This window comes from Coregonus lavaretus, assembly GCF_964263955.1.
Source record: "Coregonus lavaretus genome assembly, contig: HAP1_SCAFFOLD_839, whole genome shotgun sequence".
Lineage (NCBI taxonomy): Eukaryota > Metazoa > Chordata > Actinopteri > Salmoniformes > Salmonidae > Coregonus > Coregonus lavaretus.
The window spans coordinates 184,659-210,791 of record NW_028165314.1 but is presented as its reverse complement, the minus strand read 5'-3'; the positions used below and the strand labels follow the sequence as shown (position 1 = coordinate 210,791).

Here is a 26,133-nt window from a genome sequence, read left to right as displayed (position 1 = left end):
GTGTGACCAATGATATGTCTGACCACACTAAAACTGACACGTACTTTCTTTCGTCCGACACGTCGATGTTGGTCCCAAATTTGATGTGCTTTAGGGGACCCCTCCTTTTGCGTGCCGTACTGAACACAGCAGGAAGAAGTTATGATTAGAAAAGGTTGAAAGGTTGTGAACGTTAATATATCAATGAGAAATCCTGACAGGTAGGTGTGTTGCTCACCTCTCTGCTGATGCTGGCTCAGTGTCTGAGGGCTCCTTCAACGCCTTCTTCTCATTCTCCTCCTGAGTAAAGAGGATCCCATTCAATAAACACATCCAGCATTGGGAAACAGGTGTGTGTGTGTGTGTGTGTCAGGGTTTCTGTTAGCCCGCAATAGCCTGCTTTTGGCCGGTAAAAAAATACACGAAAAGCCGATAAAAGTTGCTGACCCGAAAAATCATATACAAAAAAAAATCCCATTACAAAATAATGCTTTTATTCATTGATGGAAATATATTTAACCATCATGCTTATCGGTCTATAGGTTAATTTGCATTATTTAGTGGAATTAAATTGTCCTGTGTGTATTTTTGTTAGTCATCATGTATCTTATTTATCCAACACCGATCCCACAGCACACAGAGACTACTTTGAGCTGGATTTGTCCTGCAGCTCCTCAGCTGGTTACTGCTGGAGTAAAACAAGTACTTTTATAAGCCCATTCATTGTGCAACAATTTTAAATGCAATCGTGTGGTCAAAACAGTTTTGGTGCACGATTAAAAATAGCTACTATTTTTATTTCTCAACTGGTAATTGAAGCGTGCCTCCCATTCACCATTCAAGTGCAGGCAACAGGCTATCAGCGTGACAGTATGCATTTTGAAAACATACTTAATTGTTTGAAATCGTAATGTTTATTTTCATATGCGCATTTTTATTTCAATAATAAAGTTTTCGTTTCTCAAAATCATTGTCACGTGGTTAATCATAAATATCGGAATTAAAATGATAAAAATCTAAAAGTGAAGTAAACTATGACGAGATCACCAGCCTGTCATGTGGACACATTGATAAACCGTGATCCATTGGCGGTTAAAGAAATGAGTGCATGGAACTCTTAGCCTATAGTCCAATGCAGCAGTAGGCCTATAACTTCCATTGCTCTTTCACACCGAGGATTGGTGATTATCGAGGGGGAGATTGTTGGAAAGATTTATCAAATCGCTTACTGCGAGGAACTATGGTATAGTTATAATATATTATCATTCACAGTGGATGTTAAAAAAACACAGTAGGCCAGGTACTTCTATGCGTGCTCAGGCGTGCGCTCGCTCCCTCCCTCAACATTGTCAGGACAGAGAAACCAGACACATGCTCACATGGAGCCCTCCAAACAAAACACAATTAAAACATTTACAAATCTCGTAAATGGTTATGAAATAAACCAAAACTTGTTTCTCACAAGTGTAGCAGGTTGTGAACTCTGCAAACAACATTCCCACTCTGAGAATGAGAACGGTAAATGACTGATTAATACATGCATTAACAGAAAACAATTTAACAAAACGACAGGGATTAACGGTACATTTACTACTGGTGACATATGTAATGGGGAATTGATTTTTTTTAAATGAATCAAAGGGCAAACAATTCACACAATGAAAGCGCAAGTATTGGCAGGAGACAGCTGAGCCATTCTGGAGAGAGACTGGCCTACACCTTCGCCACACACCCCTCTCCTCCTTCTTGTCTAAACATTTTAAATTATACTCAAGACACATTGTCATATTTTTGATGTTTTTCCACTGACAGCTGTAACTCAATCAGCTAGGCCTATTGCCAAGCACACTAACCAACCTGTGGGCTTCCCAAGAGGCATAGACCTACCAGCTTGTGATTTGAAACAATCCACAGATATATATATATATATATATAAAAAGTTAATGATCCTCGATTCCTCTGTGGCTAAGTCATGCTTTCTGGTGTATTTTGAATTATTGTATTTATTTCTGTATAGACAGGAGTACTTATTACACCGCTATGCATTCATATCAACTTTCTTTTTTTGTCCAGAAGCGAAAGGCACAATCCTAGTCGTGCATCTTTAGATTCCCCCTCTTTTTAAGTTTCTATTAGAGATTTTCATCTGTCACATATGGAACCGCTATCAGGTGCGCTGTTTAAAATGGTGTTTTACCACGAATTGCATTTAGGCAAATGATGTTTTAGTCTGCTTCCTTACATGAGTTGCATGTTCTGTTAAGATGCATTATTAATCTAAGATGGGATTTCTGTCATTCTGAGCACTGTGGGTGGACGCCCTCATGGGCTATGGGTCCGTTAAAGTTCTCAAATGGCCGGAAAATTTAAATATTTCAGTAATGTTGTCCAGCGCCACATTTTCCTAACGGAAACCCTGGTGTGTGTGTGTATATATATATATATATAGATCTCCCTCTACTAACCCGTAGTGATTCCTGGAATGAGGCAGCCTGGTACTGGGCGTATTTGGCGATGGTGGTGTGAGCTCGGCCGCTCTCGCAGCGCCACATCTTCTTGGTGCCACTCAGGTCCCAGTTCTCGTCAGCGGGCTGAGACAGCTGGGTACGACACTCTACCAGGTGGTCTGGGTTAGCCTCCACTAGGGTCTTCGTAGAGAACAGACCCAGGTCTGAGAGAGGGGGAGATGGATATGAAGAAGAGAGAGAGAGAAAGAGTGAACAAGGGGTGAAAGAGCGCACTCACTCAAATCAAGGGCATGGAAACCTGCTAATGCACAAGCTGCATTGGGGCTTGCATAAGTACAACATCAAAGTTAGTGGTCGGCACCAAGGACTCCGTCATGGGGCTTTTCTCAATTGAATTTGCTCAACTCCTGCGTCCTCTCTCGCCTCCTTTTGAAAAAGGTCAAAAGGTAATCGAGGAGAGGCGGCGAAGAGAGGGAAGATTTTAAAGCTCTTCTCGAAGGAATCAGGTAGGATACTCATGACTATTATTGATGAAAGGTGGCTATTGAGGAGGGGAGGACTCTTCCGTTCACCTACTAACGAATTGACATCTCCTCGACCACTTATCGGTTTCCAGGTCATGGAGAAGAGAGGACGGAGGAGAGAGGGTGGTGGAAGGACTTTTTCCCAAATGAGAAAAGGCAATACCGGGTAATGGAATGACAGTTGTAACCAGCAGGGGGCATCGTTGCAGTAGAAATAGTAGACTCACCCAGTTTGAGCGCCCCGGCCAACCCTCTGATGACGGTGACAGGGTTGGAGGGGTTTGTGCAGAACTGGTGCAGCGGAGGGAAGAATGCATCCCTCTTATTCTCCAGCTGGGAATCAAATACACAATGATATATTATTTCAATTTAATATATAACACGACCCTTCTCATGTCTTCAAAACTACACGTTTCGAATGTTGAGTAATTCGAATTTGTACGATTCTTATCAGAATCACAATGTTGACTAAAACATTCCCCTTTCATTATCATGCTATGACGAGAAGTCTTTCTTCCATTCTGAGGTTGCTACTCACATAGATGCTTGGTGTGGGGGGGTTGAGTTTGTCCTTGGGCAGGACTGGGGAGGGAGGAGGGGGCAGGCGAGGAGGGGGACACTTATCCAGCAGGAGACTGCTGCTAGACAGACCATTCTTCCCCAGGTTCCTGAAAGAGAGAGAGACAAATAGAGACGGACAAATAGAGAGACGGGGAGAGAGAAAGGCGCAAACAAGATTAGCCTCTTGGTTTTACTGTATAATCTCTGTTCTCTGACAGTTCCTCTACCAACAAATGCAATACTACATCTTCCCACCATAATCAAACTTCCTACAGCCCAAGAAGAAATGGTACTGGGTCACTCCAGTCTAACCTGCAGGCCTTGAGCACGTCTGTGGAGGAGGGGTAGATGGAGACGGAGGACGAGGATGATGATGAGGGGGTGCGGGCGTGGGGTGGTGTGGGTCTGCGACACGTGGCAGGGGGGTCCGCCTTCATCGGGCTCTGGGAGTCCTCTGAGATGCCCCCCTTGCCGTTGCCATTGACTACGGCAGTGGGGCCAGCTGACGATAATGCGGCGGCGGTGGTGGTGGAGGGGCTGTTGAGGCCGTGCGGGCCCGTCGACTGGCTGGGCTCGGTGGATTTGGGCGAGGGGGTGGCGGTGGACATGGCAGAGATGGGGGAGGAAGCGGCCGAGGAGACGGCCGGGTGGATGTTGTTGATCTTCTTGTGGGGGGCAGAGGTGGTGGGGGTGTGGTCGCCCCCCTTAGGATTGTCTGAGCTGTGGTGAGGGGATCTATTGATCGTCCCGTCCTCTCCTGCCGCCGACTGGACGTGATTGGATAAGCCTTCCGCCGCCGTGGCAGTGCTATTGGCCGTCGTCGCCCCTCCAGGCCCCTTTGTTGCCGTGGCGGCGGGGCCGTTGCCGAGGGGCGTGCTCTCTTTGGTAGCGGGGGTGCCGGGTGCTCCACCTGAGGTAGCAGAGTGAGGAGGGGGAGAAGGGGGGGACGGGAGGTGGTTGAGAGCCTGTTGCCGCGGCAAGGGGGCGGCCGAATGTCCAACCTGATTGTGGGGCGTCTGGGGGTGCGAGAGGGGGTGTGTTGACCCCCCAGAGGAGGAGGAGAGAGACCCATCACCATTAGGACCCGCCCAATGTGGAGCGGAACCCTTCTGAAGCCCCTGTAGGGAGAGGGGAGCAGGGAGGGACCACACTGTTAGATCGGAATAAGGACTGCAGCTAAAGAACAACATATAGTAGGTCTAGCTCTCTTCTCACTAAGGAACATCTGGGATTCCATCATTTATGATTTGACTGAGCAAGGACTAGCACAGAAAGGAATAGCACTCTTGTCTCAGAGCACAGAGCCTATAGGAGCTTCACATAGACCTGAATTGAGTGAACAGGTAGAGAGTCCTACCTGAGTGGAGTTTAGGTGCAGGGCCCGGCGCGCTGTGTCCTGTGATTGGGTGCTTGTGCAGGTGTGAGGTAGTAGTACGCCGGGCTGCAGATAAGGCACGTCTCCGTTGGGTCCTGTGGCCGCCACCGGGTGATTATTATTATTATTATTGCCCACAGAAAGAGTGTCAGAGTGTCCGTGTGGTGTGCCGCCTGCCAGAGGCCCGTTGGCCAGTGGTCGAGGGGGGCAGGGGGGCCGCAACGAGCCCTGAGGGGCCAGGTGGGGCCGGGAGGGGGGCAGGCTAGAGTGAGGAGGGGGGAGAGAGTTTGTGGCTGAGGGGCCGTTGGAGAGGGAGGGACGCAGCTGTCCAGACGCATTCTGTCTCATCTGTAGAACAGAACATAATCACAACGTCAGGGTTTAGAAATGAATACCATGTCTTTAATTAACATCACTTTTCAGTGGATTAACTCAAATTAGTAAATATATTACACTACATTAGAATAATTAGAAGAGACATACAGTATACTGCTTGCAGGCCATCAGGTAAACATCTGGGGGTAATAAGTGTGTGTGTGTGTCTGTGTACCTGCTGCTGGTGCTGCTGCATTAGGTTGAGTTGTGCCTCCAGCTGCTCCAGCATCTGCAGCTGCAGGGGCTTCAGACTGGCCCGATTACTCCTCAACTGATCCAGGAGCTGGGCGCACCGAGGAGGTACAGATTAGTGTGTGTGTGTGTGTGTGTGTGTGTGTGTGTGTATATAGAGACAGAATCAGCAGAGGGAAGCGGGTGTGAGTGGCAGGGCATGGTGTGTTAAATGTGTGTGCTTACCTGTAGTTTCTGTGGCGACAGGTACCAGTTGGGGACTGACTGCTGTGCAGAGTTACTAGCCCAGGAATCTGGCTGGCTCTGCAAAAGGAGCAATTGAGAGAAAGAGTTAGTAGTGAGATTCCAGACAAGACAACCTCATCTTCAGCCGACCTAAAATAATTAAATGGATCCAAGTATTGTAAGAATCATGTCTGTTCTACAAAAACACAATATATCTCCATCTGAATGTAGTGTAATGTACCTTGGCTGGGCTGGAGGCCCTCCTCCTCTTGGCAGGGCTGGACGGGTCCTCCCCCTGGCCCATAGGGCCCACGTGTGGGGGCAGAGCCTGGCCCGATCCCCCTCCCTCAGAGCTGTGCTGGGGCTTACAGGCCTACAGAGAGGGAGGTAAGAGGAGGAGGAGGAGGAGGGAGAGAGTGAAGGGGTTGCAAGGGAGGGCAGTGAAGGGTGTTGAAAACGTCATGATAGAAGGTAAAGAAGTGAGGGATGGTGCGCAGAAAGAAAAATACAGAAGGGATGCAGGAGAGGAGAGAGAAAGGGACAGGAAGGGGTAGATCACAGGCAGAGACAGAGGGATGACAGGAGGGACAGAGCGATAGAGTGATAGAGGAGGAGAGTAGAGGGTTGTAGGAAAAATGACAGGGCAGGTAGCAAGGAGCAGAACGCAACGTGAGGGATGGAGAGAGCAAGTGAAAGAATATAGGGATAGGTAGTTAGAGACAGAGAGAGAACAGAAAAGTAAGAGGGTGACGTCGGCACTTCAACACACGTACACACACAGCAGTACACATTTCTTCCCTGCATTTTCTTTCCAAACTATCTGCAATGATACCCTGAAGATGTTTCCATGACCGGTAGAGTGGAATTTCTCATCACAAACTGTCAATCCTTCCACGTTGACTGAGTCTCATCGCCAACTTCCAAAGACGTTTGGCCATAAAAAGGCTTTACCTGATCACACCACATTGCTAAGCCTTTGGCAGTTGCAGCTTTTAAAAGGAAATAATCAAAATGTTGAAAAAGGCAACTCCAGGTGTGAATTGTCACCCGACTCTACGTGAACATGGCTTTGTCAAAAACATGGTGGTGGTGGTCATCATCAGAACACCTGTAACCATGTCAACAAGAGTTTAGGAATACAAGTGAAAGAAAACAACCCTCTCCTGTCTCCTCCCCAAAACAATAAACATCTGAAGACTGCTTCAGTTTGTATAGTCTGATGCTGAGAATTACATTGTACTCAACGAACACACACACACACACACAAGAACTAATGTTGTCTATAATGAATGTGAATGAACGGTACTGCAACACTAGGGGGCGCTGCTAGGTTTCAGTGGCAGCAAGGAACCTGATGACCTCAGGAAGAATGATGGAAACCTGAAACTATTCTACTGTGGCACAACCTCACCAATCACAATGACCACAATGACAATCAATTGATGTCTTGCCGTTAGTCAAAAATCATCTCAGTGTAGCATAGCAGGTTAAAAAAAATATTTTAATAGATTTGTCTTTTTATATTGTGTGAATACACTGGACATTTAATAATTAAAATGTATTCTTTTTGAAAGGAGAAATTAAATGTAACCAATTTATTTTAACCAAATTGGTTCTTTGAGCTGTGAAGCCATGATAACAGATACAGGTTGACAGTGGGTAGTGAGGTTGGCCTGTGGCTGTGTCAGGGAGTTTGGGGAAGGGAGGGGGGGTTTGGGAAGGGCAACACTTCACTTGATCCTCTCAGTCATAACAAAAGCCATAAGCAGTCATAACAAGAAATGGTGGCAAATCATGTCATAACCTTTGCATGTCATGTCTCAAGCAGCTATATGACTAGTTTACCAACCATGACAAGATCACTGCCTTACCAAGCTACACCTAAAAAAACATCACACCAGGTACAGCTATATGAACGACTGTTACCAGGGACTTTTCCAGTCACTAACCTTTCCAGATAGTGAGCATAGCGTGGTTAAATTGGTTGTTATGGCTGCTCTAGGGCATCGGTTACTCCACAGGAAGACTCATGGAGAGAAGGTCCAGGTGATGTGTTGCCCGTTGGCATCGGGAGGGGGGGGGGGAGGGGTGTATGTCGAGGGTTGTGTGTGTGTGTGTGTGGGGGGGAGGGGGGGAGTGGTCTATCTGGTCTCACCTGCGGTGCAGTGTTCAGGCCACCCTGCCTGGAGGTTAGCTCTGCTGGGATTGGTAGACTCCAGGCCTCATCAATAAGAGGAAGCATTTTACTTTTACTCTGTAGACTAGTGACCTGGGGGTTACTCAACTGAGCCTATGGAATGGAAAACGTGTGAAAACAACAATTTAATGACTTAAAATGATCTTGCGATCAAAATGTTATTGTCTTGTTATGGTCTCTCTCATGTAGCCGGTTAGCTACTAGCTTGGCATATCAGTGGCCCCAACTGTTAGCGAGGATCAAATATGTTTGCCAGTTATGGTCTTTAGTAGAGTGGTCAACCAAACAGGGAAGTCATGTTGGGGGTCATAGGTCACTTTGAATGAATTTACACAACACATAGTCATTAAAACAAACCATTACGTTGTCTTAATGCCAGGGAATTATGCTCACATTACTGGTGACTGGAGAACGTTCCCTCATTCATGCATACAGATGAATGCGGGGTAATGTTTTTACATCAAAATGGACAAGACACATGGGGTATGGGACTGGAGGAGCCAGGTTCCACTGTGAAAACACACAGATTTGCCTTCTGGTATTCATCATCTGTTTCCACTATCTGTAGTTCAGAATAGTCAAGTTTGAGTACCCCAGCAGCTCTGATCATAGGTCTCTCCAGCAGTGGGATTCAAAGTGGGGATTCAACCTCTCCCACTCTCTTACCCAGTCCCAAATCAACTCTAAGCCCCTGAACACCCATTTTAGATCTGAAAGGATGGAATGGGTGCAAACATGGCGGAAACTCGACCTAGTCAACAAGAGGGCTAGATTAAAACATTCCCACTTTGCTGACACCAGTCCAAATTCTTTCAGATCTACAACAGGTGAGAAAAGCACCCAACCAGTGGTCAGTGGACTCAGGAGTATCCCTCCCCTAACCATCTAAGCGGTAGGGAGCTAGGGTTTGATTTGGGACTGAACATCTCCCTCCCTAGCCTCTCTCCCTCTCCTCACCTGCAGGCATTTGATGCGTTGTGTGAGCGCGGTGGCGTTGGAGCAGGCCTTGCTGCGCATGGCGTTGATGTAGCACTTGATGGCGTCGTGCGGCTGGCTGCAGGACTCGTAGAGCGTGCCCAGGTCCATCCAGGCGGCCGCGTGGCCGTGGTCCAGCTGCACCGCACAGATGTACGCCTGCAGAGCATCCATGGGCTGGTTCTGTTGCTGGTACAGAACACTGAGGGAGAGAGGACAGAGAGAGAGGAAATTAAAGAGGAGAGGGGGACAGGGAGAAAGAGGGGTGAGGAGAGGGTTAAATATAGAAAAAGAGGGGTAGAGAGGACACAGCAGTGAGGGGTGGAGAGGGTTAAATAGACAGAATGGCATAAAGGAGGGAGAGATATGAGATGGTGAGAGATTCAAAAAGAGAGCGAGAGGAGTGGGAGAATGATAGCAGAGCAAAACAAGAGGGAGGGAGAGAGAGAGAGAAGAGGTTCGGTCTAATGCTTACCCTATTGAACACCATGTGTCTGCACTGGCTTCTGATTTGTCTATGGACTGCCTGTAGGAGATGAACGCATCCTGGACCTTCCCAATACTGGAGTAGCACCTGCCCAGGAAGTACCAGGACTGTCCCGAGTTGGGGTCTGCCTCCAGTGATTTCTGCAGACACTGGATGGCATAGCTGTCCTTATTGGCTCGGTCTCCTAGCTGCTCCACCGTGTGGTGCATCCAGCCTAGTAGAGGGGGAGGGGAGGACACAGGACAATAGGTCGACCTTCCCATCACTATCCATGATTTCATCCATCCATTTATTCAGTACCAGACCCGGTCATTCATTTCATCAGCTGTGTGTGTGGTCTTACCTAGCTGCTGCAGGGTAGTGGCCTTCACCTGTGCTGGGAGATTCTCCGTCTGCAGAAGGCTCTCGTACGCCTCCTTGGCAGCCCGGTATCTCTTCTGCAGAAACGTGAGAAAGAGAGCGAGGGAAGGAGAGGGAAAAAAGGAGGGTGAGATTTTTTACAATATTTTAGTCATTTAGCAGACGCTCTTATCCAGAGCGACTTACAGTTAAGTGAGTGCATACATTTTCATACTGCCCCCCCGTGGGAAACGAACCCACAACCCTGGCGTTGCAAGCGCCATGCTCTACCAACTGAGCTACACGGGACTAAGAAATGACATGCCATATTTGACAGATGAAGCGGTGTCCCTAGCCTGCACTGAGACATCTTACTCCCAACAGACTGATGGATTAAATGAACACTAGTAAACCCCACTCTCTGCTGCAGCAACCGTCCTACTGACACAGCAAAACACTGACTGACCCACAGCTCTCCTGTGGTGCTACTGCAGTCAGTCAGCCAACATGGTTCGATTATTAAGAGCTGCTGCTTAAGCCAAAAGCAGTGTGAAAGATGGATCACACGGGCATAGGAGAGAAAGAGAGAGAGGGGACTCCTGTTACCACGGCAACCCCGCAGAACTGGCCGAGGGGGGAGACCCATTCATTTTCTATGATGCGTCGTCATTTGATCACAACAAAAGGCTCTCTCGGTTCATTTAGCCTAGCTGCTAAAACGCTAGCTAGCTGGCTAGCATAGAATAGTTGTATGATTAACATTTCAGGATAAAAGTGTACCTTATTCTTGAACAGCGTTGTTGAATACTTATTGAAAAGGAAAGCACGTAGCTTCAGTACAAACACATTTCAATAAGACGAAAGGAAAAGGACGAGGCTTACCTGAATCTCATACAGATGGGCGATGTGGAACTGAACTGAGGAAGAGAAGGACAAAAAATACAAATTGTTGGCTACTTCTGAGAAAAATCCCAACATTCAGCATCAACAGTCTGGTCAAAATGGAACGACTCCAGTAAACAGAGAATTGATAGCAGTTAATCCACTGTGTTGACGTTAGTGGTGTGTTTAACAGATGAGCTGCTAGGCTGTCTCCTCCGGTGGCAGCAGGTTGACTTGTCTGTAGAGCGGTGCTGTGTGTCTCTGAGCAGAGTGAATGAGCCCAACCAGACTGATACACAGAGGTGAGACTGCCCTTGATGTACCCGTGTGTGTGTGTGTGTGTGTGTGTGTGTGTGTGTGTGTGTGTGAGAGAGAGAGAGAAAGAGAGCGCCTGTGTGTCTGAGAAAGACCGAGAGAGGATGTGTGTGTGTGTGTGTGTGTGAGTGAGAGACAGAGATAGAAAGGATGTGAGAGAGGATGTGTGTGTTTGTCCGTGTGCCTCCTACAAAAGCCTGATTAGAATGACTCCAGCGGGATGGGTATTAGGGTCTCCTAGGTAACAGGTTCCAGGCGATAGGAGCCGGCAGAGAGGGAGAATGTCTTATGAAATAACATAATGCAGTGTAATGTATTCTGTATGCTAGCTAAACCCTACCACACCACCTCCCTTCATTCTGATCAAATATATATTTACAGTTTTTGGTTAGCTACAGTGCCTTCTGAAAGTATTCACACCCCTTGACTTTTTCCACATTTTGTTGCGTTACAGCATGAATTTAAAATGGATTAAAAATTGAGATCGTTTTGTCACTGGCCTACACACACGTGGAATTGTTCTTCCAATTTTTTACAAATTAATTAAAAATGAAAAGCTGAAATGTCTTGAGTCAATAAGTATTCAACACCTTTGTTATGCAAAAATAATAATAATGCTTACCAAGTCACATAACAAGTTGCATGATTTTTGAATGAACCTCATAAATTGTATGTGTGGGGTACAGTAAGTTCCCTCAGTCAAGCAGTGAATTTCAAACACAGATTCAACCACAAAGACCAGGGAGGTTTTCCAATGCCTCGCAAAGAAGGGCACCTATTGGTAGATGGGTAAAAAATGTAAACGCAGACAATGATATCCCTTTGAGCATGGTGAAGTTATTAATTACACTTTGGATGGTTTATCAATACACCCAGTCACTACAAAGACACAGGTGTCCTTCCTAACTCAGTTGCCAGAGAGGAAGGAAACCGCTCAGGGATTTCACCATGAGGCCAATGTTGACATTTAAATAGTTAGAGTTTAAAACTGAGGATGGATCAATGACATTGTAGTTACTCCACAATACTAACCTAATTGACAGAGGGAAAAGGAAGCCTGTACAGAATAAAAATATTCCAAAACATGCATCCTGTTTGCAACAACAAACTAAAATAATACTGCAAAAGATGTGGCAAAGCAATTCACTTTTTGTCCTGAATACAATATAGTATGTTTGGGGCAAATCCAATACAACACATTACCGAGTACCAGTCTCCATATTTTCAATCATAGTGGTGGCTGCATCATGTTATGGGTATGCTTGTAATCATTAAGGACTGGGGAGTTTCAGGTCAAAAATGAAACGGAATGGAGCTAAGCACAGGCAAAATCCTAGAGAAAAACCTGGTTTAGTCTGCTTTTTACCAGACACTGGGAGATTAATTCACCTTTCAGCAGGACAATAACTTAAATCACAAGGCCAAATCTACACTGAAGTTGCTTACCAAGACAGTGAATGTTCCTGAGTGGCCGAGTTACACTTAAATCTAATTGAAAATCTATGGCAAGACCTGAAAATGGGTGTCTAGCAATGATCACCAACCAATTTGACAGAGCTTGAAGAAGTTTGAAAAGAATAATGGGCAAATGTTGCACAATCCAGGTGTGGAAAGCTCTTAGAGACTTACCCAGAAAGACGCACAGCTGTAATCGCTGCCAAAGGTGCTTCTACAAAAGGATACTTCAAATTTTTCTAAAAACATGTTTACACTTTGTCATTATGGGGTATTGTGTGTAGATTGGTGAGAAAAAAATAATTTACTCCATTTTGAATTCAAACTACAAAATGTGGAATGTCAAGGGGTATGAACACTTTCTGAAGGCACTGTAGCTAGCAAATTTTAGCCATATTAACATAAACGTGACATGAGTCAAAATAACTCAAAACAAGACATGGTATCAATAAGATACAAGAAGCTGAAACGAGTCACCTACGCTTCCCCACATGGCAGCTTCTTGTCATTGTTGCTAGCTATCTGAATCATAACGCCACACAGGCTTCTGCCTCTGCGATCCACGTGCATCGTTTGTGACTTTGTCAGGCAACCAGTCTATAGGTCTGGGTCCCAAACGGCACCCTATTCCCTATCCAGTGCACTACTTTTGACCAGAGCCCTATAGGCCATTGTCAAAAGTTGTACACTAAATAAGGAATAGGATGCCATTTGGGACAATCTATATCTGGGTTCCAAACCAAGATGCATAAGACGCAGGAGTAAATCACTTTTATTTAACTACGGACTAATAAGATATAGGCTGATGAACACATTGTATGTCTTGAATGCCTCAAGTCTGTGACTGGAACTTCAAGGTTATATGAAAGAATCTCTCAATTAGGGATTGGCATTTGACTGTTGAGTACTCAAATAAAATAAAAAACTTTTTTGAACAAGGGAGTCACTGGAAAAATATTTGCGCATTTCTCTATGCCAACAGTGAACAACAATGCCTAATATAACCATTACAGATAATGAATCCTAATTGCTAAATTTCCTCATATATTTCAGTAAATAAAAAACAAAGCGACATTTAAAATGAATTTATTGAAACTGTAATATTAACTGGTTTTATTATATCGTGGAACACAATCATCAAAAAGGTAGTAACCTCAGCAGTGTGGCGCTTGCTTGTAGAATGGCAAAGCCTTGTTTTGTTAATTTAGAAGACAAGATGCTCTTATTTCCCGATTTTATAGTAAAAAAGAACATGTAATATACCAGAATAAAATAGAACAGAATCGTGCAAAGTGATTCACATCGGAGTCTGGAAAAGTTATTCTGAAAGAGTGATCACTTAAAAATGGGGCTCAATTTGGCAAGTTGAAAAAAACAAAAATCAGGGTTACAAACTAAAATCTGTCTTTTCGATATACAGACGTTCAATGTAGTTTATTCTGCCTGTTCCTTGGAATTGTCTAAATGGATTAACAATTCTACATTGAACACTGCATGGGGATGAATTATGGCCAGGACATCCGTTTGGTGAGTAGGCCTAGGCTTAATGATTCTGATGAAAATACGCTCCGTGTCGTTATCAAACTAATGTTTTTACATATTTTCGGTGTGGAACCAGTCTATGTTTGGAAGGGTAATAGGTTAACCAATTCTAAAATGCCACTAGCTGTTCGCAAAGTAGGGTCGTTATGCCTAACCGTAACCTTAAATTAAAAAGCAAATGTTTGTTTTTATGAATTTTTACACTATAGCCAATGTTCACTTTGTGGCTGTAGTAACTAGTGACAAGGACAAAGTAGCCTAAGCAGAAAATGACGCAATTATTACAAAACTGCAGCTCATTGTTGGAACACACATTTTCCTACTTCAGTCAACCAGTCCATTTAGAACTGGTGATAAAACTCATCATTTGGCAAGGAATGTAGCTTGTGTATCCCATCAGTTAGATACGTTTTATAGGCAGTTATTTCTGTAGGCTCACACAGCATGCGTGTGTAGAGGGAGCGGTCGGAACACAATTGAGTGAACGAGACACGTAGGGGAAAGGGAATTTAGGGAGCAGAACTGTGTGATGCTTGGCTTGGTTTAGTTTTTGTTGGGTCCCGCAAATGCACACGTACAAATGGAACACTAGAGTCAAAGCAAATTAATGTTGTCTTCAAGACAAAATGTAGACCAAATAGTTTGACAGTATTTGAAAAAAAATGTGATCTCTGGTTAAAGATCGAGTTTTGACATCAGTTTGAGTAATCGATTACTCATGCCCATCTGTACTCTCAATCAACATACAGCTGGCCAATTTGTCCAGTACATTTCTGTAGTTAAATCTCAAATGAACATCAACATGTGTTTAAACATGCCTATTTAAAAAAAATTAAGGAAACTTGCATTACTGAATTAGCATTATTCACAGTACTTACTTTCAGCTTTGGACAAAGTGCAGGGGTTGGAGTCAATCAAAGCCAGCTGGAAATGCTGTCGACAGAAGAGAATATCAAGTCATTAACATCCACCGAAAGACAAGAAATACACAGAAACAAAAGAACAATACAACACACGTAATAGGGTATTCCTTTACATGAATCCCCATGCATGGAGACACTCCCTTTCCCTAACTCTCTCTGTCAGACTCAGACACAAGGAAATCAATTCTTCAGCAAGCTGCCTCTCTCTGCAATTAGAGAGCAGGAGAGAGTGAGCGAGAGAGAGGGCAACTGATGAAGAGATTGCACAAAGTGCAAGTCCTCTATACAGTCCTCTTTACAGACCCCCATTGATTTTGCATGTCACTCTCACTCAGATATCATATTAAAAAACTAAAAAAACATTTCTCACCGCCCCATGGCAAAATGAGTAGAATTGCATGAAATTAACTAGTTTGTGCTTAGGGTCTCCCAAAAGACTAGGGCCGGCTCTGGCTGCATGTGAGTATGGCTGTGGTTACTCAGACCCGCCAGCCACTGAGGCCCCCCATGATGAGTTCAGATTTTTTGTGGCCCCCACCCCCATCAGTGGCCCATCCCTGATCTATAGAATAAGGTGCCATTTGAGATTAAACCTATATAAAAAAAGTTATTCTACACTAACCTTCCTCCCTGGACGTCCTAACTGTGGGAAATGTTATAGTGGCTCCACTGGGGGAGGAGAGAGGCAGGCAGAGTACCTTTAGGCTTGACTCGTAGTCTGTGTTGACCTTAAACATGAGGCCGAGTCGCAGGTGGATCTCCTTGGCTCGTGAGAAACTGGGGTCGATGTAGAGCACCTCCTGGAACGCTTTAATCGCCCTGGGGGAGGAGGAGGAGGAGGAGAGAGAGCGAGACGGAGAGTGAGTGAAAGAGAGAGGATATAAGTATATGCCAAGTTCTAAATGGGAGGCGTCACTCAGAGAAGATGAAAAAGAAGAGGGTCAGCGCTGCAGTGTTCTTCCCAATTGGCACCCTATTCACTGCATAGTGCGCTACTTTCGACCAGGGCCCGTAGGGTCATGGTCAAAAGTAGTGTACTATAAAAGGAAATAGGGTGCCATTTGGGATGCAACTGGTGACGGTGTCACCATGGAAACCATACCTCTCTTTCCCATGCACACACAGCCAGACAATAACAGACAGTTAGAATACCTGTTACACCGTCATAATCTAGTCTTCCATACTTAGTTCTATAAGACAGCTACTCACCACTGAAAGGCGTTGTAATGGAAGTAGACCATGCCCAGGCCATATAGGAAGGCAGCATTCTGAAAGAGGCAGATGCACACGGAGCTTCATTAAGTCTAATTAGTTACAGGCCAGACACACACGCCAACACACAAACAATGTTTCCAAAATGGCTGCATCCCAGACTGTCTGCATAGGAGCCCTTCCAGAAATCCATTCTGCAAGGGATCCGTCTTAATCAGTTTTCATTAGTTATGGACCATTCATTTTACAAGCAATAGAAGTCTTTCTTTGTGTAATGACAGGTTACTGCACTACAAATGCCTTCTAGGGCATCGTCTCCTCTGGCCTACGCTCAAATGGAATCACAATGTAGGCCGACCAAATGCTCACATCTCCCCACAGATTTCTCGATTCAACTAGAAAAGGCAAAGAATGAGTCTAATCTGAAAGCCACAACCCACAGCGTCCCTCCAGACAAACGCCTGAATCATAACCACACACACTTCCTGTGTCTGGTTGGTTGGCCGGTGTTCGTCGCCAGTGGGCGTGTGTGACGTGAATGGGTTAATCTATCCTTTTGCAGGTTGTGATGAGCAGAATATAATCTGCAGTAGAAGTAGAGTGGAGACATTACTACTATAGGAGCACCATAGATGTGTGTATGTATGAATGTGTGAGTAAAGGAGTCCGCATGCCTCCAATCCGAAACTGTTGGGAACAGTTCGTGCACGTTTTTGTTCATTTTGGACTTCGGAAAGGGCTTTTCGGCTGTTCGTGCACACTTCAGGCAAACCGACGCTCAGGAGCCAAAGTCCACGCCCCTTCGTCGGTCATTGGTCAACAGTAGGGATTCTTCAATGAAGTGTTTGTCATCATTCAAGGATAGACTCGTTTTCATGCCCATTTTCTTCACTTGAGAAATACTGCACCAAAACATCTTAGTTAGATGTAAAATTGCGCGACTAAGATCTCCGACAAAAACGTCAAAATTAAAACGACAGATGTATTGAGTTCTTAGATTAATTCTGACTATTTTGCGGGAGTGTATATCGGCTACGGCGTCTAAAGACGGACAAACAGTACTATTTAAGGGAGTTTGCGAGCACACTCATTGGGTTTGGCTAGATGCCAGCCGAACCCAAGCATGCGGAAGCCTTAAGAGTGTGTGTGAGTGTGTCTAGTATTTTCTCACCTTCCAGTAGTCGGACTGTAAGCTGTAGTACCTCTGGTATGCTGATAATGCTGTGACGGGAGAGAAAGGAGAGGGATATCAAATACCAGACATACAAAAAGGTTAACACCAACTAACTTTGCTATAAGAACAGCTTTGTTTTCAGCAACGCAAGTTGGGATCAATTGCATCTAACTGAAATTAAATTTAGCCTAACCCAGGTGGGGGGGAGGAGACTGGGTAAAAATAACACATAAGGGGAGGAAATCGAGCGTGACAGAAACCATGTTTCCATTCTGTTTTTATGTACAATTCGGTACAATTTTCTAAATGCCGACATAACTTGTTCGGTACTACAATTTTTGTTACTGTTGGTACTTCTGTCAAATGTGTCTCACGGATCAACTGTCTATCAGTGAAAGCACCCTGCCTGCTCCACTTGACGTTAGGTTGCACTGGGAGTCTGGACTGCATCATGTTAGCTCCCCACTCATGCTGCACAGAAGTTAACGCACTTAAATAATGCGACACGGCATGTAGAAATGTTGACTTAATTACTGTTCGCAAAACAATGTCCATACAAGCTAGAACACTTTACAATGCAAGAAAATACCGGTAGCTTCCAGCTTTGTAGGCTAACTTTTCTTACTAGCTTCCAGCTGAAGCTTTCATCAATTCACTACCCTGGTACTTTGTTTGTGATAATATAACACCAATCATAACGCAAAATACGCTGATTTCAAAGTGGATTGCTCAATAACTAAATTCATGCACACACTCCTATTGAATATGTGGATAGGCCTAGGCTACATCTTGATTTACCCAGTTAATCAATAGAGATTTACCATTCAAATAAATGATTACCATTATGTTGTTAGGTAGATTGGTTTTAAAGTCAAATTGATTGCATGATTGTATTATTTATTTATTAATGTATACATGGCTGTCTCTTTTGACGGGGATGAGGGGGAGGGGGAGAGAGCGGGGAGAGCGAGGAGAGAGAAAGAGGTGCGTCATCTCACCTTTAGCGTACTCCTCCAGTAGGAGGTTGAAGTGGCCTAGCTGGCAGAATAACTCTGGCTCCACTTTTCCTTCAGCCTTCAAGATGAGAGAAGCGTAGCAACGAACAGCCTGGGGACAAATACAGCAAGAAGAAACTCAGCATGAACCCAGACAGCAGTCTCTTTTACCAGGAAGTCTCACATGGGAACTGTCCCAAATGGCCCCCTATCCCTACAGTGCACTAATTTTGACCAGAGCCCCATATGTCCTGGTCAAAAGTGGTGCACTATATAGGGGATAGGGTGCCACTTTCTTTTTAAATCAGATATCAATGTATGATGATTGGGAGCGATGGTATGGATTTAGGTCCATGTTTTTATATTGCCTTCTTCCACTGGAAAAGAAAACACAGCGAGATGCTCACATGCACACTCACAGGGATCGCTCTGCCTGAAGCCTAATCACACACATTAAACACACACACACCCAACATGCACACACACTTCTGGTGGACTGCTGCTGAACTCTTGGAGGGGTGAACTCAGAGGCCAATAAACTGGGTTTCCCTGCACTCTGAGTAACAGCTCTCTGAGGACATGGCTTCTAAAACGGAGCACAATCACTGAATATACATCAACAGCAAGAAATAAATGCACCTGAAAACATTCCTTCTGATACAGTTGTCACACACACACACACACACACACCTGCAGAAAACACACTTAAGATCACATCAGCCACACCAACACTCACAAGTCGAATGACTCTCGCCCAAGAGATCCGCTCAACTTTTTATCATGTTTAATTCCCTGCTGCCAATTCATGTGTCCTCTACAGTTAGACCCTAGATATCTGGGTGCATCTTGGATCACTCACTCATCAGGCGGGCGGGAAGAGAGAGAAAAAAAGAAGTATGTTTGAACAAGACCGATTCAAAACTCTGTTTGCAGATTGAGCACTTAAAAGAATGTTGATAATGACCAGCCAATGACTAACTCGATGACAGCATTACTTATGTTTCTCCGAAACGTGGGTGTCAGTGTGTGGTTGGGGAGGATGAGGAGAATAGAGGACAAAATGTCCACTTGTCCCTCAACTGGACTAGCAAGTTCAGGTGACTTTGTGCCATGACAGTGAACCAATAACAGTAGTGAGTGACGATATTCATGATTGCCCTTGGCCTACTCAGTAGTCAATGTTCAGGGATAGTGGGCAATACTGAGGTGTGTTAGATCACTCAGAAGGCAAGGCATGGGCTGGGGAAGAACAGAACCTAACGTGGGTATATGCTGTCTGTGTATGGCAACTAACTTCATCACAAAAAGAGTTCCCTCTGTGGGACCTGTCATTTGGTTAGATCCTGTGTGCTATGTTAGATCCTGTGTGCTATGTGGACCAGACGAGAGACATGCGGTACAACAGACATTTACTCACACGGCAAAACAAAGGGGTACGTACCAGAGCCTAAAATTAACACCCGCCAAATGCGGGTTGATTTTGGCATTGGCGGGTAAGATGTCTATTTCACCAGCCACATTGGCGGGTGGTCAGGGCTCCAAAGTGCAAGCATTTCACTCGCATTTGTAAATAGAAATAGAGTTAGGAGTCAAGTATGAGCATATTTATGTCAAGTAAGTGTGTCGTTTTGTTTCATAGCTGGTAGCTAATCACACAAAGCACAACGAATCACACACATCAAAAAGTATCTGCCCCCTTTCTAATGGTCTTTACTTTTGCATATTTTTTATACTGAACGTCATCAGATCTTCAACTAAAACCGAATATTAGATAAACGGAACCTGAGTGAACAAACAACTACATACTTATTTCATATTATGCAACACCCAATGCGAAAAAGTAACTGCCCCGTTAAACTCAACTGGTTGTGCCACCTTTAGCTGCAATGACTCCAATCAAGCGCTTCCTGTAGTTGATCAGTCTCTCACGTCCCCGTGGATAAATTGTCCCACTCTTCCACGCAGAACTGCTTTAACGCCATGACATTTGTGAGTTTAAGCATTAACTTCTCATTTCGATTTTAAATAACTGGTCACAGATACCATTTTAAAAAATGTAGGGATGTGGATCAGAAAGCCAGTCAGTATGTGCTGTGACCACCATTTGCCTCACGCAGCGTGCCATATCTCCTTCGCATAGAGTTGACGGATGAACGGCACGACCAAGGCCTCAGGATCTCATCACGGTATCTCTGTGCATTCAAAATGCCTTCGATAAAATGCAATTGTGTTTGTTGTCCGTAGCTTATGCCTGCCCATACCATAACCCCACCGCCACCATGGGGCACTCTGTTCACAACGTTGACATCAGCAAACCACTCGCCCACACGACACCATACAGGCCGTCTGCCATTTGCCCGGTACAGTTTAAATCAGGATTCATCCATGAATAGCACACTTCTCCAGCGTGCCAGTAGCCATCAAAGGTGAGCGTTTGCCCGCTGAAGTTGGTTACGACTCCAAACTGCAGTCAGGTCCAGACCCTGGTGAGGACGGTGAGCATCCCTGAGACGGTTTCTGACAGTTTGTGCAGAAATTCTTCGGTTGTGCAAACCCACAGTTTCATTAGCTGTCTGGGTGGCTGGTCTCAGACGATCCTGCAGGTCAAGAAGCCGGATGTGGAGGTCCTGGGGTGGCGTGGTTGTGCGTGGTCTGCGGTTGTGAGGCCGGTTGGACGTACTGCCCAATTCTCTAAAACGACGTTGGAGGCGGCTTATGGTAGAGAAACGAACATTCAATTCTCTGGCAACAGCTCTAGTGGACATTCCTGCAGTCAGCATGCCAATTGCACACATCTGTGGCATTCTGTTGTGTGACATAACTGCACATTTTAGAGTGGCCTTTTATTGTCCCTGGCGCAACTGTAATGATCATGCTGTTTAATCAGCTTGATATGCCACACCTGTCAGGAGGATGAATTATCTTAGCAAAGGAGAAATGCTCACTAACAGGGATGGAAACAAATGTGTGCACAAAATGAGAGAGAAATAAGATTTCTGTGTGTATTTCAGCTCATGAAACATGGGACCAACACTTTACATGTTGCGTTTATATTTTTGTTCAGTGTGTGTGTGTGTGTGTGTGTGTGTGTGTGTATCTGTAGCCTGAACCATGAAAAACAACCCCAGACCATTATTCCTCCTCCACCAAACTTTACAGTTGGCATTATGCATTCGAGCAGGTAGCGTTCAGCCGGCATCCGCCAAACCCAGATTCATCCATCGGACTGCCAGATGGTGAAGCGTGATTCATCACTCCAGAGAACACATTTCCACTGCTCCAGAGTCCAATGGCAGCGAGCTTTACACCACTCCAGTCGATGCTTGGCATTGCACATGGTGATCTTATGCTTGTGTGCGGCTGCTCGGCCATAGAAACCCATTTCATGAAGCTCCCAACCATTCTTTTTTTTGCTGATGTTGCTTCCAGAGGCAGTTTGGAACTCCGTAGTGAGTGTAGCAACCGAGGACAGACGATTTGTGAGCTTGTGTGGCCTACCACTTCACGGTGGTTGTTGCTCCTAGACATTTCTACTTCACAATAACAGCACTTACAGTTGACCGAAGCAGCTCTAGCAAGGCAGAAATTTGACGAACTGACTTGCTGGAAAGGTGGCATCCTATGACGGTGCCACGTTGAAAGTCACTGAGCTCTTCAGTAAGGCCATTCTACTGCCAATGTTTGTCTATGGAGATTGCATGGCTGTGTGCTCAATTTTATACACCTGTCAGCAACGGGTGTGGCTGAAATAGCTGAATCCACTAATGTGAAGGGGTGTCCACATACTTTTGTGTATGTCCCACCTCGCACAACACTGGCTAGGTAGCTGTGCGCAATGTGATTGAAGTGCTGAAGATTCATTTTCAGAAGCGCTATGCACAAGCATAAAAGATGGTCTAATTTACTTGAGTCTACTAAAGTGATACTTTGTTTCTTGGCTATTTACATTATTTTGTTCACAAGCTAGGTTGTTTTTCAATGTTTGAATTTGCTTCAACTGCTAGCGAAGACACAGCTACTAGTCAGATTCTCTCTCACAGGCACACCGTCACTGACAACTCGAGTTGCTTGAGTGTCCTTGTTGCAACGGTAACCTCCCAAACTTAAAAAGGGCAGCTGAACATGTTGGCCTCATCTGTGATATTTTAGTTTTAAAAAAATATATAAAATTGAGCAATATACCACATCACTTATTACTAGTAATACATTGTTTTAGAAACATTACCAACCATGCTCATCTGGGAGTTTTTTTTGTGTAAAAAAAACCTGAGTGGCTGGTAGATTTTTAAATCTACCTTCCACAGTGGCTGGTGGACCAAAAAGTTAGTTTTTTTGCCTGGTCTCTTTGAACAGCCTCAGCATGATTGAGTGGTTGAGGATGCATTTGTGTGTGTGTCGATACCCTTCTTATATCACCATTCAGACTGACTGACTGACTGGAGGTTTGTTTATGGTGGAAAGGGGGAGGGGCCCAGAGAAATGACAGACAACACAGCTGAGAGAGGCCAAGCCCAGAATTCAACTAACATCACAGATGAGATCAATCTCATTAAATTTAGCTGTGGCTCAGCCTTTATGAGAATACGCACACCCTGCACAGTAGGCTTAACAAGCATGCGAGTTCATATGACAAAGTAGATGAAAGTTGGCTGTTTACTCCAGTAAAGCGATGATGCCTAACGTGGCACTGGTACACAATGCAGCAGGAACGAACATTGGTGCTTGATAATGAGCTCACAACGCATCTGTGCTTTCCTAACGAGCAACACATCTCATGAAAGTAAAACAAATACAATGATATGGGCCGAAGTAAACAAGTTGCAAATGTGATTTTATACCAATAAACAAACTGCAATTGATTCCATAACATGTTAGTGCTCCACTTCATATCAAACAAAGTCACAGCTGCTGCAAATAAAATACAAATTGATTGAATACCAATTTGTTTGAGTGTGTGAATGTGGAGGGGGATGTTAATTAATTGATCTAAATCAGTTTATTCCCAAAAAGGGTCAGGATGAGGGTGGCTAGAAACATTGATTTTGTGTACTTGGTTGGGGTCAGTAAAACTCCAAAAGAAAGTACCCGCTATTATGCTTCTTCCTTTTAATGTCATCTTCGTGCATTGAAGTTAATATGCAACGCTCATTCAATGGTACAGCTGTGCACACTGCTAATCAAACTATACTGAACAAAAACATAAACACAACATGTAAAGTGTTGGTCTCATGTTTCATGAGCTGAAATAAAAGATCCCAGAAATATTCCATATGCACAAAAAGCTTATTTCTCAAATGTTGTGCACAAATTTAGTTAGTGAGCATTTCTCCTTTGCCAAGATAATCCATCCACCTGACAGGTGTGGCATATCAAGAAGCTGATTAAACAGCATGATCATTACACAGGTGCACCTTGTGCTGGGGACAATAAAAGGCCACTAAAATGTGCAGTTTGTCACAACACAATGCCACAGATGTGTGCAATTGGCATGCTGACTGTAGGAATGTCCAACAGAGCTGTTGCCAGAGAATTAAATGTTCATTTCTCTACCATAAGCCGCCTCCAATCTCATTTTAGAGAATTTGGCAGTACGTCCAACCGGCCTCACAACGTGTAACCACACCACCCCAGGACCTCCACATACAGCTTCTTCCCCTGAGGGATCGTCTGAGACCAGCCACCCGGACAGCTGATGAAATTGAGTATTTCTGTCTGAAAGCCCTTTTGTGGGGAAAAACTCATTCTGATTGGCTGTGCCTGGCTCCCCAGTGGGTGGGCCTGGCTCTCAAGTGATTGGTCCTATGCCCTCCCAGCCCCACCCATGGCTGCACACATTTACATTTTAGTCATTTAGCAGACGCTCTTATCCAGAGCGACTTACAGTTAAGTGAGTGCATACATTATTTTTTATATTTTCATACTGGCCCCCCATGGGAAACGAACCCACAACCCTGGCGTTGCAAACGCCATGCTCAACCAACTGAGCTACATCACCTGCCCAGTCATGTGAAATCCATAGATTAGGAACTAACACATTTATTTCAATTGACTGATTTCCTTATATGAACTGTAACTTAGTAAAATCGTTGAAATTGTTGCATTTATATTTTTGTTCAGTATAGTAGGCCCATGGAGATGGAACATTGTGTGGAATAAGAGAACCGGGTTTGAGTTCTACTCATTCTATTTCTATGTTGTTGCCACCTAATCCAGTGGTGGCGATACGGCGACCCAGTTCTGTCAGTAGACTTGAACTCTGTGTTATCTGGGCGTAGATAGCTGTGCAACAGAGCGACTGTGCACTGTGCCAGACAGGGCAGACACTCAAAACGAATAAAGCTGTAGAAGAGAAAGAGCGGTAAAGCTCCTCACAGCAACAAAAAACTAAAAATCGGGAGACGAGTGATATAGAAATCTGGTCAAACCATTTGAGGAAAAAGGTTCCAGTTTTAAAAAATTAAGTGACACTGTCTAACAAATGTTGAGTTAGTAGCTTCACATAGGCTACTAGTTTTATCATCATTTTACATTTTAGTAATTTAGCAGATGCTCTTATCCAGAGCGACTTACAGTTAGTGAGTGCATACATTTCTTTTTTTCATACTGCCCCCCCGTGGGAAACGAACCCACAACCCTACATGGGAGCTACACGGGACTATCATAATGCCCAAACTTATTCCTGGTGGTCAATGCGCCATAAAACAGCTGATGGAGGTTGGCTACATCAACATACACATTTTAAAAAGCAGCAAAAATGATTGCGAAAGCAGGTGCAATGCAGGAGAAACACATAGGGGTCATTCATTTAGTGCATGGAAAATATGTTTGATTCATGTCAAGATTTAAATTGACCACATCCCTAGGAGTGCATCACGTGATGGCTGAGGTGAATACCAGGGTGTAGGGTAGCTAGTAAGGTTACATGGGGCCGCATTCCCCACAGAGCAAGGGACTGGTTTTAGTATGTGTCGTCCCGCTAGCATCTGCCCCCACATCTCAGAGTAGGGAAATAAGGAGTACCTTTAACCTATACAATATGAATCTAGGCAACCTTTAAAGTGAGAGCTAAAAAAGCAAAAAAAGGACATGACATTTAAAAATTAACTGTATCTCAGATATGAAGAGACAAAGGGGTCATTCCTCCATTGGCCCCCTGCATCACTTGAGAGAATAAATGCAAACAGAATGCATGGGTATAAATGCTGAGACAGAGCAGTCTTTCCCTGTATTCATTTTCTATTTTAAATGTTTGTTTTTTTAAATAAATAAAAAATACATAAAATAATTATCGGGATGCTAAACATTTTCAGTGTCAACTTAAACGAGTAAACACAGATATAAAGTATGTAGGAAAAAATATATATATACACACATATAGTACCAGTCAAAAGTTTGGACACACCTACTCATGAGTTTTGACTGGTACTGTGTGTGTGTATATATATATATATATATTATAAGATCACCATTGATAACTAACAATCACCAAAATAAAAACTAGACAGTCAGGAGAATCAAATTCTAAACATGTCATGGCATTTTGGTCCCCATTGATTTTTTATTTTTTTTGTCACTCAAATAGCATAAGAACACAGGATAAGCAATGACAAAATGTGTAGAATTGCAGGAAATTAGCTTTAAAACTGCATTTCTCTCAGCCACATGGGAAAACGTGTAGAATTGCAGGAAATTAACTTTAAAATATCAACATTGTCTCTGCTGCCAAGAGGGCCTCTAAAATATCAGTCAGCAAAAGCGCCATTTGCCACTACCACGCCAACTTTTCTGAAAAAAATCATAGGGGAAACATTGCAGGGAGAATGGCTGAATTGGTGAGGGTTTGAACTGAGGCTGGGATAGTGGTGTGGCCAGTTTGCCATCATCTTTCCAGTGATTTGTGGGTTTGATTCCCATGGGGGGGCCAGTATTAAAAATGTA

The 26,133-nt window shown here is 44.3% G+C and overlaps 1 protein-coding gene across 1 annotated transcript in view; it reads right to left on the bottom strand.

Moving 5' to 3' along the window:
* Window positions 1–26,133, bottom strand: part of LOC311115992 (lysine-specific demethylase 6A-like) — a 34,863-nt gene that overhangs the window by 6,556 nt on the left and 2,174 nt on the right. Inside the window, exons 3-22 of the mRNA XM_084191126.1 lie at window positions 18,199–18,307; window positions 17,198–17,247; window positions 16,024–16,082; window positions 15,513–15,633; window positions 14,770–14,824; window positions 10,580–10,614; window positions 9,702–9,795; window positions 9,347–9,572; window positions 8,854–9,073; window positions 7,855–7,989; window positions 5,941–6,072; window positions 5,700–5,777; window positions 5,458–5,565; window positions 4,890–5,255; window positions 3,845–4,650; window positions 3,510–3,639; window positions 3,199–3,304; window positions 2,445–2,650; window positions 218–279; window positions 45–119 (exon numbers count right to left, since the gene is read on the bottom strand). Of these exons, the coding sequence (XP_084047252.1) occupies window positions 45–119; window positions 218–279; window positions 2,445–2,650; window positions 3,199–3,304; window positions 3,510–3,639; window positions 3,845–4,650; window positions 4,890–5,255; window positions 5,458–5,565; window positions 5,700–5,777; window positions 5,941–6,072; window positions 7,855–7,989; window positions 8,854–9,073; window positions 9,347–9,572; window positions 9,702–9,795; window positions 10,580–10,614; window positions 14,770–14,824; window positions 15,513–15,633; window positions 16,024–16,082; window positions 17,198–17,247; window positions 18,199–18,307 (3,173 nt within the window). The remainder of the gene's footprint in view (window positions 1–44; window positions 120–217; window positions 280–2,444; window positions 2,651–3,198; window positions 3,305–3,509; window positions 3,640–3,844; window positions 4,651–4,889; window positions 5,256–5,457; window positions 5,566–5,699; window positions 5,778–5,940; window positions 6,073–7,854; window positions 7,990–8,853; window positions 9,074–9,346; window positions 9,573–9,701; window positions 9,796–10,579; window positions 10,615–14,769; window positions 14,825–15,512; window positions 15,634–16,023; window positions 16,083–17,197; window positions 17,248–18,198; window positions 18,308–26,133) is intronic.